This window comes from Nesoenas mayeri, assembly GCF_963082525.1.
Source record: "Nesoenas mayeri genome assembly, chromosome: 1".
NCBI lineage: Eukaryota > Metazoa > Chordata > Aves > Columbiformes > Columbidae > Nesoenas > Nesoenas mayeri.
This window is the reverse complement of record NC_137541.1, coordinates 114,903,457-114,915,982: the sequence shown is the minus strand read 5'-3', so window position 1 is coordinate 114,915,982 and position 12,526 is coordinate 114,903,457. Positions and strand designations below refer to the sequence as shown.

At 36.5% G+C, this 12,526-nt stretch overlaps 1 protein-coding gene across 1 annotated transcript in view; it reads left to right on the top strand.

The window, feature by feature from the left end:
• RPGR (retinitis pigmentosa GTPase regulator) overlaps positions 1-11,621 on the top strand; it is a 40,281-nt gene extending 28,660 nt beyond the window's left edge. The window contains exons 8-14 of the mRNA XM_080360597.1: positions 1,519-1,674; positions 2,225-2,349; positions 3,491-3,673; positions 4,561-4,726; positions 6,060-6,166; positions 7,608-7,673; positions 8,729-11,621. Of these exons, the coding sequence (XP_080216723.1) occupies positions 1,519-1,674; positions 2,225-2,349; positions 3,491-3,673; positions 4,561-4,726; positions 6,060-6,166; positions 7,608-7,673; positions 8,729-11,215 (3,290 nt within the window). The 3' untranslated portion in view covers positions 11,216-11,621. The remainder of the gene's footprint in view (positions 1-1,518; positions 1,675-2,224; positions 2,350-3,490; positions 3,674-4,560; positions 4,727-6,059; positions 6,167-7,607; positions 7,674-8,728) is intronic.
• The last annotated feature ends 905 nt before the right edge of the window (positions 11,622-12,526 follow it).

Here is a 12,526-nt window from a genome sequence, read left to right as displayed (position 1 = left end):
TTGATAAGAATTAATGAGATCACCCCTCAGTCTCCTTCTCCAAGCTAAAGAGCCCCAGCCTTTCCTCATACAGGAGATGCTCCACTCCCTTAATCATCTTTGTTGCCCTGTGCTGGACTCTCTCCAGCAGTTCCCTGTCCTTCTGGAACTGAGGGGCCCAGAACTGGACACAATATTCCAGGTGTGGTCTCACCAGGGCAGAGTAGAGGGAAAGAAGAACCTCTCTTGACCTACTAACCACCCCCTTCTAATACACCCCAGGATGCCATTGGCCTTCCTGGCCACAAGGGCACAGTGCTGGCTCATGGTCATCCTGTTGTCCACCAGGATCCCCAGGTCCCTGTCCCCTGCACTGGTCTAGTAATACAGAATCTGATCTGTTCTCTGCCTTCTCTTTCCCTGATAGTAGTGAAGGGTTAGCTTGGAGGAATGATAGCATAATTTGTTTTTAATAATTCTCCAGTTTGTGGCTGCTTTTGTGGCACTGAAACTTACTTTGTTATTCAAGTGACCTTGTTCCCTTGACACAAAGAGGCACACAAAAAGCAAAGATTCTCCATCGAGTGTTGTTCCACACATTCAGCTGTGGATACCCATTCCTCTCTTGCTCTGGAAGGTGGTGAGATTTTTGACCTGGTGACATGTTCATGGCAATGATGTAAGGATATATTGCTCCAAAGTCTCAGTTATTTTTCTTGACACAGAATAATCTTTGTTCTTCTCAAATCTTTCACAGGTTTTCATAACAATTTTGGGAGTTTCAATTAGTCCTTCTCTAGCTTTTCCTTTGTTGCCCACATGCAGAAGAAAGAGGAGCAGGGAATAAAATTCCAGGAAAACTTCACCTTTTCCCAAAAAAAACTTAGTCTTTTCCAAGCATGATCTCATCAAGCTTTCCAAGCTTCACAGTCTTCCTCTATTGTGATGGAGTGCCAGGGATGGACACAACAAGAATCTTTATCACTTTGGAGAAGCTCTCATTCTTTTTCCTGGCACAGACAATCCATTAAATGGACAAAATATAAATGTGGAAGGATGTTTATTCTGTCACAAGATAACACAGTTATAGTGTTCTCTGTATGTAATGCAGGGCTGAGTTGGTAGTTGAACAGGATACTGAAACCTGTTCTCTTATTGTTCCAGTCTCTTCTTAGACACAAATTAGTATTGGTTTAAAGAGGTCTAGTCTATTAAAATTAGGGTCATGTGGTGTACATGCAGGTAATCAGAAATTAAGGTGAGTCTGTTCTGCTTGAAAACGCGCACATATGTAAACATTGTGGTCTCAAATTACTTGCAGTATGTAAACTCCCATAAATTTTTTGTTAGCTGATTTTTTGTGTACATGTGATCAGCGGATTATTTTGCAGTTATGTTAGAAAATATATTGCATATTGAACCAGTCAAAATTATTTTCTGTATATATTTTGGTGCTTCGTTGCCTGTTTTTTGTTTTGTTTTGTTTTTAAATTTTGTTCGTGACTGATAAATTTAATTAATTACTTTGTACATTTTCAGAGACAGATGTATATACTTTTGGACTTGGACAATATGGGCAGCTGGGACATGGTACTTTCATTTTTGAAACTTCGGTACCAAAGTCTGTGAAACACTTGAGGAGACATAAAATATGTAACATTACATGTGGGGAAAATCATACTGCTGTAGTTGCAGGTATGTAAGCGAAAAATTCTGAAATCCATTTCTAGTGACTCTCTATTATCCTGTAAAAGCTTTCTTTATAAAATGAGCAGTAGAAGTCATATGCAGACTTACTAGTTCTAAAGGGGAAGTGAACTAGTGAGAAAGACAGATTTCGTATTAGGAAAGTTTGATTCTCAGCCATGCCATGCATGCTTCTGTACATGGTGTCTCCTGGGGAATTGTTACCTCATAATCATACCTTGCTAACAAGTATTCTTGTTTAGAAGCCTTTGCGTTGCTATACAGTTTAAATCTTAGTGTTTTGTTGGCATTTTTTGTTTGTTTTTTTTCCGGAATTGTCTAGACTAACTAATCTCCAACAGTATTTTGTCTGAAAATATATATATCTATTTGGGTTGTATTCGTCTGTTGAAAATCTGAAAAGAATTGTTCAGGTTTTGCTTTCGCAGGAGAAATATTCCGTACTTGCATGGTCTGTTACTTTTTTTTGTAATGATTTTGCCCTGGTTTTGTACTGAATCTTTGTTATTAACAACATCCTTTTTTTTTCTGTATACAGAGAATGGCCTCATGTTTACTTTTGGAGATGGACGACACGGCAAGTTAGGACTTGGAGAAGAGAATTACACAAATCAGTTTGATCCCACTTTGTGTTATAATTTCCTGAGGTTCACAGTCCTTTTGGTAAAACTTTTGTTCATGCTTCTCAGATATCAAAATGTGTATATTTTTATGAAGCACATCATTAATGAGAGTTGAAATCTCATTATAGAATTATTTTCTTCTACAACATTTAATTGGTAGACAACACATATTGAAAGAAAAAGAGAATTATATCTCACTGCTAATTTAGTTTAGAATGTTCTTGGCTTGGGTTACACACACAGACTGCTTTTTAGGGTTTTATTCAGTAGTGTTATGCTATAGTGTTTTGGTCTATAGAGTTGGTAATAGCCTATAAAAATGAATATTTGTTGCTCTTAGATTGTTTGCAGTAGGAGGGAAACTAATATCTGTTCTGAAAGCACCAGAGTGACATCTTTTTAATTTTAATGACTGTTTGTACAATGGCTCATTTATTAAATCTTAAGAAAATTTGAGGAGTTGCTTTCTTGAATCCAAATGGGATGAGAAAGGAGAAATACTCTTTTCCTTTAAGGGCATTGTTTTAATCTACTTCCTGAGGTGTTTAAGAAATAAATATTATAGAATTGCTGGCATTCAAAAGCGCAAGCATAACCCAGGATTGAGCAACATTTGGGGCAAAGGTCTGTGCCTCACTTCTGTTTGTTTGCTGGACTTAGAGTTTAAGGAAGTTTTGTCAGAAGTGGTAAGGGACTTAACCTTCTTAGGAATTTAAGCCTCTGATCTTTATGCAATTATACTTTGCCTATTGAAGGGAATAGGACTTTGCATTATATTTTGTGACTTTTGTGATAAAATATCGAGATTTGGATCGCTCAAGTTACCGATATTGCTCACATTTGATTTACTTCAAAATAATTAGCTCAAATCTCTTCAATATTAGCGGAAATACCTTTGCTTTCTTCTGTATCAATAATTTGACAGACCTATTTTGTGTTCTGTTCAATGCAAATATGTTGTATTTAAGTAAGAAGAAAATATAGACCACTAGTCATTAATAATTGTAATTACGTACTTTTATCTTCCTAACTTCAGTAGGACCTAAATTGGAAGCAATTTAACATCTCTTACTTTATGATGTTTTTCTAATAATCTAAATCCCTAAAGATGATTTTAAGGAAATGAGATCCTTGTACTGATACTTGCAGATGAAATAAGCAGACCTTTTTTGGTGCTGTAGGTTGCTTGTGGTGGTTGTCACATGCTAGTTTTTGCTGCTCCAAGACCTGAAGGATCTGAAGAATTACTCTTAGAAGATTTAAATGAGAGCCGTTTGACTGCTACTATCACTGAAATGAGTGGGGACTCACTACTCACAAACACCTTACAACTAACATCAGCACGAATGCGACGTCGAGAGAGGGTAAATTCAGAGCTGTTTAGAGTTGCCATGCTTGTTTCAGGAAACAAATGCTTTTTAAACTAAAATCACAGCACAAACCCAGCATGCTCCCTAAAATATGTGTTTAATTTGAATGTATAAAAAGAAGAATGATAGCTGCCCTGGTGCCAAAACAGGTGCAGATAAAAGATAAATATTGGTCAGATTTACTTGTTTATTTCCATGAAGAAGGCTCAAATTGCTTTTGTAATTTTTTTACTCTAAAATGTAGACCCTCTTCCTTTTAAAAAAAATATTTTAGAAGTATTAAAAGAATAACAAGAACTTGACTCTTTTTGGTGTTCCCTCTTAGTCCTTGAATAGAATAAACAAGTTCATAGTTTATATAATATCAAAGGGGAAAGTTTCACAGTCAGCTTAAAATGATCCTAAGAGCCTGTAGCTACTTAAAATACAAGTTTCTTCTCTATCTCCACTAAACTTTCCATGTGATTTCTTTAGCAGCACAATGAGTTGGATCATTTCACTTACCTGTTTGAAAACTAACTCTACCACAAAACCACATTTTTATCTTGTAAAAATATATTGAAGCTGTGGATGGAGTAAGTCAGTGTCATTTGGGAAACTATTATTTTCATTTTAAATAAAAATAAAAATTATTTGTATCCTTTTTCTATATTTTAGGCCTGCTTGAGATTATTGTGTAGAAACGACCTAAAATATCCCCCTATATCTCTCCACTTTTTATAAATAATTAAAATGGTCAAGAAATTTTGTTATGCTTTGCATACAAAGTTACAACACTGGATCATTAACTGAAGGAAAATACAAGTGTTAAGCGTGAGAAGTTGCTTATATTTTATTATTCTACTGTTATTCACTATTATTTTTCTTTTAATCTTCTGAAGGAAAGGTCACCAGAACAGTTTATTCGTATGGCACGAAGTCTGCCTCCACTGGGAGAAAGCTGCTTAAATTCTTCATTGCCTGTGACTAGCAACACTAGCCCACTCTGTTTTTCTGCAACGAGTCTTCCTAAAGCTGAACCTATGAAAGACAGAGACCATGGAAAAGGTGAAGTGTCTCCCCATCTTGTTGCTGTTTTCTAAAAATTACCTAGTTTAGCTCTCATCATTCATAAAAAAATGCTCAGTTTGAACATCAAAGAAGGTTTAAGTTCAGTCTTATCTCAAGAGCTTCTGGCAGAATACAGACATGAAAGTTGAGAAATGCCTGCAAGAAATTGCCTCACACTTGGTTCATGTTTGGAAAATGTGCTTAGAGGTTTAGAGGAGGGTTGAGTGAAAGAGAAACAACTTCTGAATTGTACCTGACGTTCCTCAAGCCTCCAGAAATATGACTTCACAAAAATACTGTAAGATTAGTAACTACTTGCCCCATTTTCACAAAAAAAAAAAAAAGAGTACAGGAAAAAAATTATTAGGAACAACCATAAAGACACAGGAAGGCCTACAGGAGACCTTGGATAAGAAAAGATGTCTACTAAATCTTATAGGAGCTTTCTTCTTCATTTGGAAATGCAAAAGTACTTTTCACTCTCTGTTATCTAGGATAATAAGGATTTGCAATATTCTGGCTAATGCAAAAGCCTGGATAACAGTGGCACTGGTAGTGCTGGATTTTTGCACAGATTCTCTAGAGCAGTTTTGGACTTCACACTGCTTCCTGAGTATGCGTGATTTCCTGGGAAGAGCAATGCTGAAGAGTGCAGAATGCAGAGCTGCTGTGTAAAAATTAGCTCAGATTTATTGGACAGTTAAATCCAATTTGAAAGGAATTAATTAAGTTAGAATTAAGCTACCAGCATGTCCATTAGCATTTTTGGTTCCAGGAAAGCAATGCAGTGAGATTTGAAATGCCTTTAGACACTTCTGAGGCCTAAACCCTCAGGTTTTATGCCATAATAAGCTGATCATACACCTGATTAATTTGATGTGAACCTGAAAATTATGTAAGTACATTTTTATGATGCTACATTGGAGTTAAACTCACTGTCTCTTTATCCATGACACATATAATGTGCAATAGATTATAGATAATATGACTGCAGCTAATTTAGTCTAATTGGTACACTATTATTAAAGAGATTATGCAAAAGCAGCTTTGTCCCGTGTAATATTTATGCTTTGAAAGCCTGCAAAACTAGTCAGAGATCTACAGCCCACAGAGGCCAGATTGCTAAGTTACCTCTAATGTTAATACTGACGAAACGGGGGTGGAAGCATTTCTGCTGTGCTTTAGGCTGAGGGAGTGAGGAATCTCAGGACTTCAGTCCTGTGTCAGTAAAATAGAGATAATCTCTATTTTACAAGAGTGGGGTGTTCTGTTTGCTATATATTACTCGTTCCTATGGTATTTATTTACTTGCCCTTATTTTACCTTAAAGTAAAGAATCCTCAAAAAGATAAACCTGGTGAAGGCTCTGCTGAAGAAGATTCAGATAATGAAAATAATGACAGAAATCTTGGAGATACAACTGACATCCTAAATATGGTAATATTTTCCACTAATGAATCCATCATTCAGTCCTTTTTTATGCAGGGAAGAATAAAGCAGCTAAATAATAATTCAGGTTCCAGTACGGAACTCCTGGCTCCCCTGAAATGTAATATGTGGCATCAAGTACCGACATACTGTTACATAAGTGTGCATTTAATATCATCATTGTCCAATGCTTAAGTTTATTTTCATTTTCCAAGTAATGTTGTAATATGAGACTGAAGCAGCCCCAAGTAGTGCAGCCCTTCCCTACACTTCAGCTCTGGATATCAGAAAGAAGAAGGACGCCAGATCCCACATGGTGATCTTGATCTCTGACTTTCCTCATCTTGATGATTTCCAAAAGAAAACTGCAGGAAATCATGCGGAGAGCTGTCTTTTCCTGTTCCTGGAAGAGCTTTTTTAGTACAGATGGATCATATTAAAGGGAAGACCAAAGTGCAGACATTTTGATTATTTAGTGATCCCCAAGCATGTTCCTACATATTTCTTTTATTTTAAAAATACATTCACCTTATCACTTGTGCACCTTTCCAAAACATTTTGTTCTCTCAGCAGATAGGGCATGTCCTGGCCTCAATGGAGTGCACTGGAAAAAGTGGTGGTTTTTGTCTTTTTTAAACGTCAATGGAATGGAGACAAATGAGACTCTGTACTCAGCTCAGGATATGTTGTCAGTTATGCTGGAGAAATTGCACATTTTACAAAATTAGGACTTGTTGGTACTTACAGTACTTAATAATTTAGCAATCTGTTGGTCCATACCATTTATTTAACAGTTATAAAACTTTATTTTGATTTACAATAAGAAAATTATTTTCAGATATGATGCACAACATAGCCTTCCTTAATTTACTGAGACATTATTGCACACTTTTTGTGCTAGATTTCATTCTCCTTTTTGGTTTTGTACCCATTCTGAATTAATTGTAAAACATTTATCAGAATGAAACAGTAAATTTGAACAAAGTCTTTCAGGAAAACTTGACAAAAATACAAAGAAAAATTCCAAGGAAAATTTCTGCTATGTAATGTTTCTTTGAATGAGTTATTTCAAGGCTGTGGTGTCAAACTGGTTGTTAAGTTGAACGTTGTGATTACAAGGGAGTAAGGTCTTATATTTGTAGCCACAGTTTTGCAGTGGCAGGTGGATCTAAAATGTGCTTGTGGGTTGTAAGAGAGGGCATGTAGCTTTCAGTCTCTACAGACAGTTTAGATGTTGACATCTGAGCTGATTACCACTCTATAAGCAGTAAATGAGGGAGTGGAAGTGAAATAGGTGAGGTGAGTGATCATACATATTTGTCTCAACCCAAACTGTGCCATAAGACTAAAATATTCCTATAATAGCTGTGTTTAGTAGAACTGGGCTTTGATGCTGCTTTCCCTATTACTTATATATATTTTTTTTTGACAGAGATCTCATTTTTTGCAGACACATGCAATGAGCTTGAATCCCAGTGACCAGTCCTTGAAATTATCACCACTCCAAAAGCAAAAGGTACTGTAGCTGATTTTATATATATATATATATATATATATATATATATTTTTATACTTATACTGATGTTGAAAAGATCTAGAATTCTTGTGTTATCCTTGTACTTTATTGTTTTGTTTGGAGTTTTAAAAAAGCTAGGCAACTTTTGTAGGCCTCCTCTTGCTAATTTTCTGAATATACATGAGGTAAAATTCTAAGCAGCTGACTGAAGTCAGGGAGAATTTGTGCAGACACATAGAACTCCTCATATCCAGCATAGTTTGAGATGAGAATATATAATATTTCAGCAGTTTCAAGAGCAACGGACTATCATATACACTTTGTAACTTACTTGATACTATACATTTGTACTGGTTTGTTGATATTAAAATATTTTAATTGACTTCTAGGACACACTGTAAGTAAGGTTTTTATTTACAGATATTCACCATGGAGTATATCTAGAGGAGCAATAACACTGGCTTTAACTATGAGATTAAAATACTAATGTATTATCTTTCTATCGCACTCCTAAAGTGATCCCACCATTTCAGCATGTAGTATATAGAATTTAATTTTATATTTTAAAAATTAATCTGTAGAGTTTGTTAAACAAGTGTAAAATTTAAAGCAGGAGACAACAGATATTTGAACTTAATAGAAATAACATAACGGTGAGTGCATCAGAAGATTTCCCAAGGGGAAAGGTGGAGGAAGGTGTAAGAGAACTATAGTTCTTTTCTTCTGTTTGCACAGCCGCACACATTGCATATGCTCTAGCTTATGGGACATGATGCTGGCTGCACAGTTTTATTGTGTTTACTTTGAGTGCTTGGATAGTGAAAAAGGTGTAGTAGTACATTTGCCATCAGCAGAACATTACATTCTTCTAATATGTGCACTTGTAAATCCATTGCATGTTAAATACCCTACCTTTTATGCTATCTTTTAGTTGCCTCACACAAATTGTTTCTTTTCTTGTTCAGATGTTTTTGTAACCTTTTTTCTTTTGCTGTCATTTGTCCTTAATGCTCTCCTTCTTTCTTTTTTAATTTTCTGCTTCTCATGTGGAATAGAAGAACAATAAAAATGTGAAACTGAAAAGAGATGGTAAGGGTGGGCTGAAAAACAAGGATTCTGATCTCATGAAGGAGGGCTCAAAATCAGACTTTGGCTCTTTACAAAAGCAGTCTTCACTTTCAGAGCTACCAGAACAAGATTTAGAAAAACGTAGTGCCTTTGTAGGGAAGCCTGTGGCCAAAAATAATACAACGAAAGGTAAATCTGAGCATTCACAAAGTGCTAGTACTTTGAAAAGTGGTGTTCAGCGAATTACTAGGGACAAATGCAGATTAGTGAAAAGGGAAAAAGAACATGTGGAAAATCCAGAATTTGTCAAAGAGAGTGTAACTGAAAAACAAATTCTGAATGAAAAAACAAACTCTTCCAATAAAAAGTCAAAAGCTGTTAAATCTAAGCAATCCCTTAAAATAGATGTACTTCCTTCTGCGTCCAGGGATCAGCCCCAGACTGATTCGGTAATAGTACAAAAATACAGTCCTGTTAAAAAGCAAGGTAGTCAAGATGCAATAGAAAGTCAAAACAAAGTAAAGGATGTTGTTGAAAAATCTGATAAATGTGAAAGAATATGCGTCAGAGGAGACGAAGGTAGTAAAGAGCAGAAAGGGTTTAAAAGAAAGGATCCGTTTTTGAAACAAATAGCTGTAACTATGTCGTCATCTTCAACTGAGGAAAGTAGTAATGATCTTGGAAAATACAGATTTAAGAGTAGGGGAAAAGAAGAGGACTACTATAAAGGCAGAGAGGTCCAGAAGGCAATGGAAACAGTAGAAAAAGTAAAAGATATGGACTTAGAAAAAGAAGACAGTGAAACTGAGGAGATGCAACCTCCACAAAATGAGAAAGACTATGTTGAAGAGACTGATATAAAAAGCCCAAATGAAGAAGAAACAAACACTGAAGCTAAATCTGATGAAGACAGGGAGTTAGAAATTAAGAATGAGGAGGAATCTAATCAAGACCAGGAGAGTGAAGTCAGTGAAAAGGGTGAAAGTGGAAAAGAAAAACTGCATGAAACAGTTGAGAGTGAAGGTGAACTAGGGGAGGAAGAAGAAGAGAGTGAGGTTAAAAAAGACAGAGATGAAGTTTCAGTAGAAAGAGATGAAGACAAAGAGGAAAAAGATAATGAGGAAGAAAGTGCAAGAGAGGAATCACAGGCTGAAAGAGACACTGAGAATGAGGGTGCAGAAGAGGTTGAAGAGATTAATCAGGAAGAAGGCAAAGAGCAAGGAGATGAGGAAGGCAGGGTGATGGAGGAAGAAGAAAAGCTGAGTGAGGGAGAAAAGCAGGATATGGAGGAGGAAGAGGAGTATGCAAAAGAGGAAAACACTGAAAAAGAAAAGGAGGAGCATGTTAAAAGTGAGGGAAGAGATGAGTGTGAGGAAGGAGGTGAAGATAGAGAGAGGGAGGAAGCAAAAGAGGTAGAGGCAGAAGAGGAAGGAAATGATGAGAAGGAAAATGAAGGAGAAAACAGAGAAAAGGAGAATGAAAAAGACAAAGAGGGTGAAGAGGAGGAGTTAGAAGAATCATTGGCAGGGAGGGAAGAAGAAGAGGTATCCAAAGAAGAACAGGAAGAGGAAGATGCAAATAGGAAGACTACGGAGGTGGAAGAAGAAGGAGAAGAGGAGGAGGATGAAGTGGAAGAGAAAAGAGAAGAGGAAGAGGAGGAGGAGGAAGAAGAAGAAGGAGCAGTGGGAGAAGCAGATGAGGAGGAGGGGGAAGAAGATAAAAACAAGGAAGAAGAGGAGTGGGAAAATGAAGAAGAGCAAAGGGAAGAAGAAGATGAAGAAGAGGGACCAGAGGTAGAAGAAGATGAGGGAGCAGGGGAGGAAGAAGAAGAGGGAGTTGAAGAAGATGAGGGAAAAGAGGGACTAGAAGAAGAAGAGGGAGAAGAGGAGGAAGAGAGAGGGGAGGAAGAAGAAGAGGGAGAAAAAGAGGAAGAGGGAGGGGAGGAACAAGAAGGGGAAGAGCGAGAGGAGGAACAAGAAGGGGAAGAAGGAGAAGAGGAAGAGGGAGGAGAGGAAGAAGAAGGGGAAGAGGGAGAGGAGGAACAAGAAGGGGAAGAGAGAGAGGAGGAACAAGAAGGGGAAGAAGAAGAGGAAGAGGGAGGAGAGGAAGAAAAAGAAGAAGAGGGAGGAGAGGAAGAAGAAGGGGAAGAGGGAGAGGAGGAAGAAGAAGGGGAAGAGGGAGAGGAGGAACAAGAAGGAAAAGAGGAAGAGGGGGAAGAAGAAGAGGAGGAAGAGGATGAGGGAGAGGAGGAAGTAGTAGTGGAAGAAGAAAAATCAAAAGGTAAAAAAAAAAAATTTAGTAATAAGCTTCCTCAGAAGAAAAGCAAAACCAGGGAGGCAGAGAAGACAAAAAATGCTGCTTTCACAAACAGCTCTAAACGAAGAACAAAGTCTAAACAGCATGTAGCAAATGGTTTACATAATTCAGAACAATTTTGGAACAATGTGCTACCTCATTATTTAACACTCAAGTAGCATAGACTGCTGGAGATGCATTTTAAGCCTATTCAGGAAACTTTGATGCTATGGCAGATTGATTTTTATCACTTTTTTTTTTTTTTTTAAATGTAGTCAAAATATATTATTATGCATATGCTGAAAGTGCCAATCTATTGAAAAACACTCTAGAAAATGTTTAGATTTGGGAAGCTTCTATGAGAGAAATCATATAAATCGTTGATACAGTCATTTGCACAATCGTGTTTATCACATATGACACAGATTTTTAAAAATAATTGCTGAGGAGGCAAAATGTCTTTGCCTCTTAATTAAATTATAGTGTCATGATGACAACATGAATGATACATTGTAACAGTGTGATCTGCTTTGCCTTTGGATCAGATTTCTCAAGGTAATATATCAATTTTCATTGCAGGATAGCTTACTTGTTAATGTGCCTTCTATGAAAGGAGTGTCAGTAAGTTATCAAAGTTAGATATTTTTAAATTAACTCCCCCTACTTTTCTTCTGTTCATATCTTGGTAAAATGTTTGTACTCAGCATAAATTAAAAAAATGGTTGCCAAATTTACATGAGTTAGTAGATATGAGGTAAATGGCGATACAAGCCTCAGTAAATGGTGGCCTCGACTGTTTTGAAGGCCTTAACATTGACTTCTTATTTTGGTGTCAGCACACAATTGTGTGCAAAAAGACAAATACAAGCCTCAGAATCTGGCCAAGATTACATTAGAGTCAGAATGCATCTGTTGAGGGATAATTTTTGGCTATCACATTTGGCAATTAGAAAAAAATCAAGAATTTGAAAATACACACCCGTAAAACATTATTTGCTTGTGTATACTGTGCAATAAACAAAATATTCAATATCTGCCTACAAAAGACTAAATTAAATTACTTATCTAACTCTAAGGTTCTCCAGGAGGGGAATATGGTTGTTGCAACATGAAGTGTACATATGTTTTCAGGATCTAAGCCTAAGCTTCTCCTCATTGGAAGAGATTTGTATATTTCCCTCCAAAAATTATATCTGTGATCTCCGAAAAGAGGATGTTGTAATAAACCAAGAAGTCAGATGGAATAGTAGAGAAGATGGTATGAAAGTCTGAATTCTTTTTGAGAAAGACAAACTATGTTAGTACTTCTGGAGTTTCCTTAAAGTATGCAAACAATTGTTGCAAATTATTTTTGTGACTTCATAAGATACTGCAATACTGTTTCAACCGTTAGTGGTAGAACTGGCAAAATAAGGGACAGGGACTCGTCATACAGTGTTATTACTTAAATACTGTGGATGGTCAGAGAAATTTTTGTAAACAGATCTCAG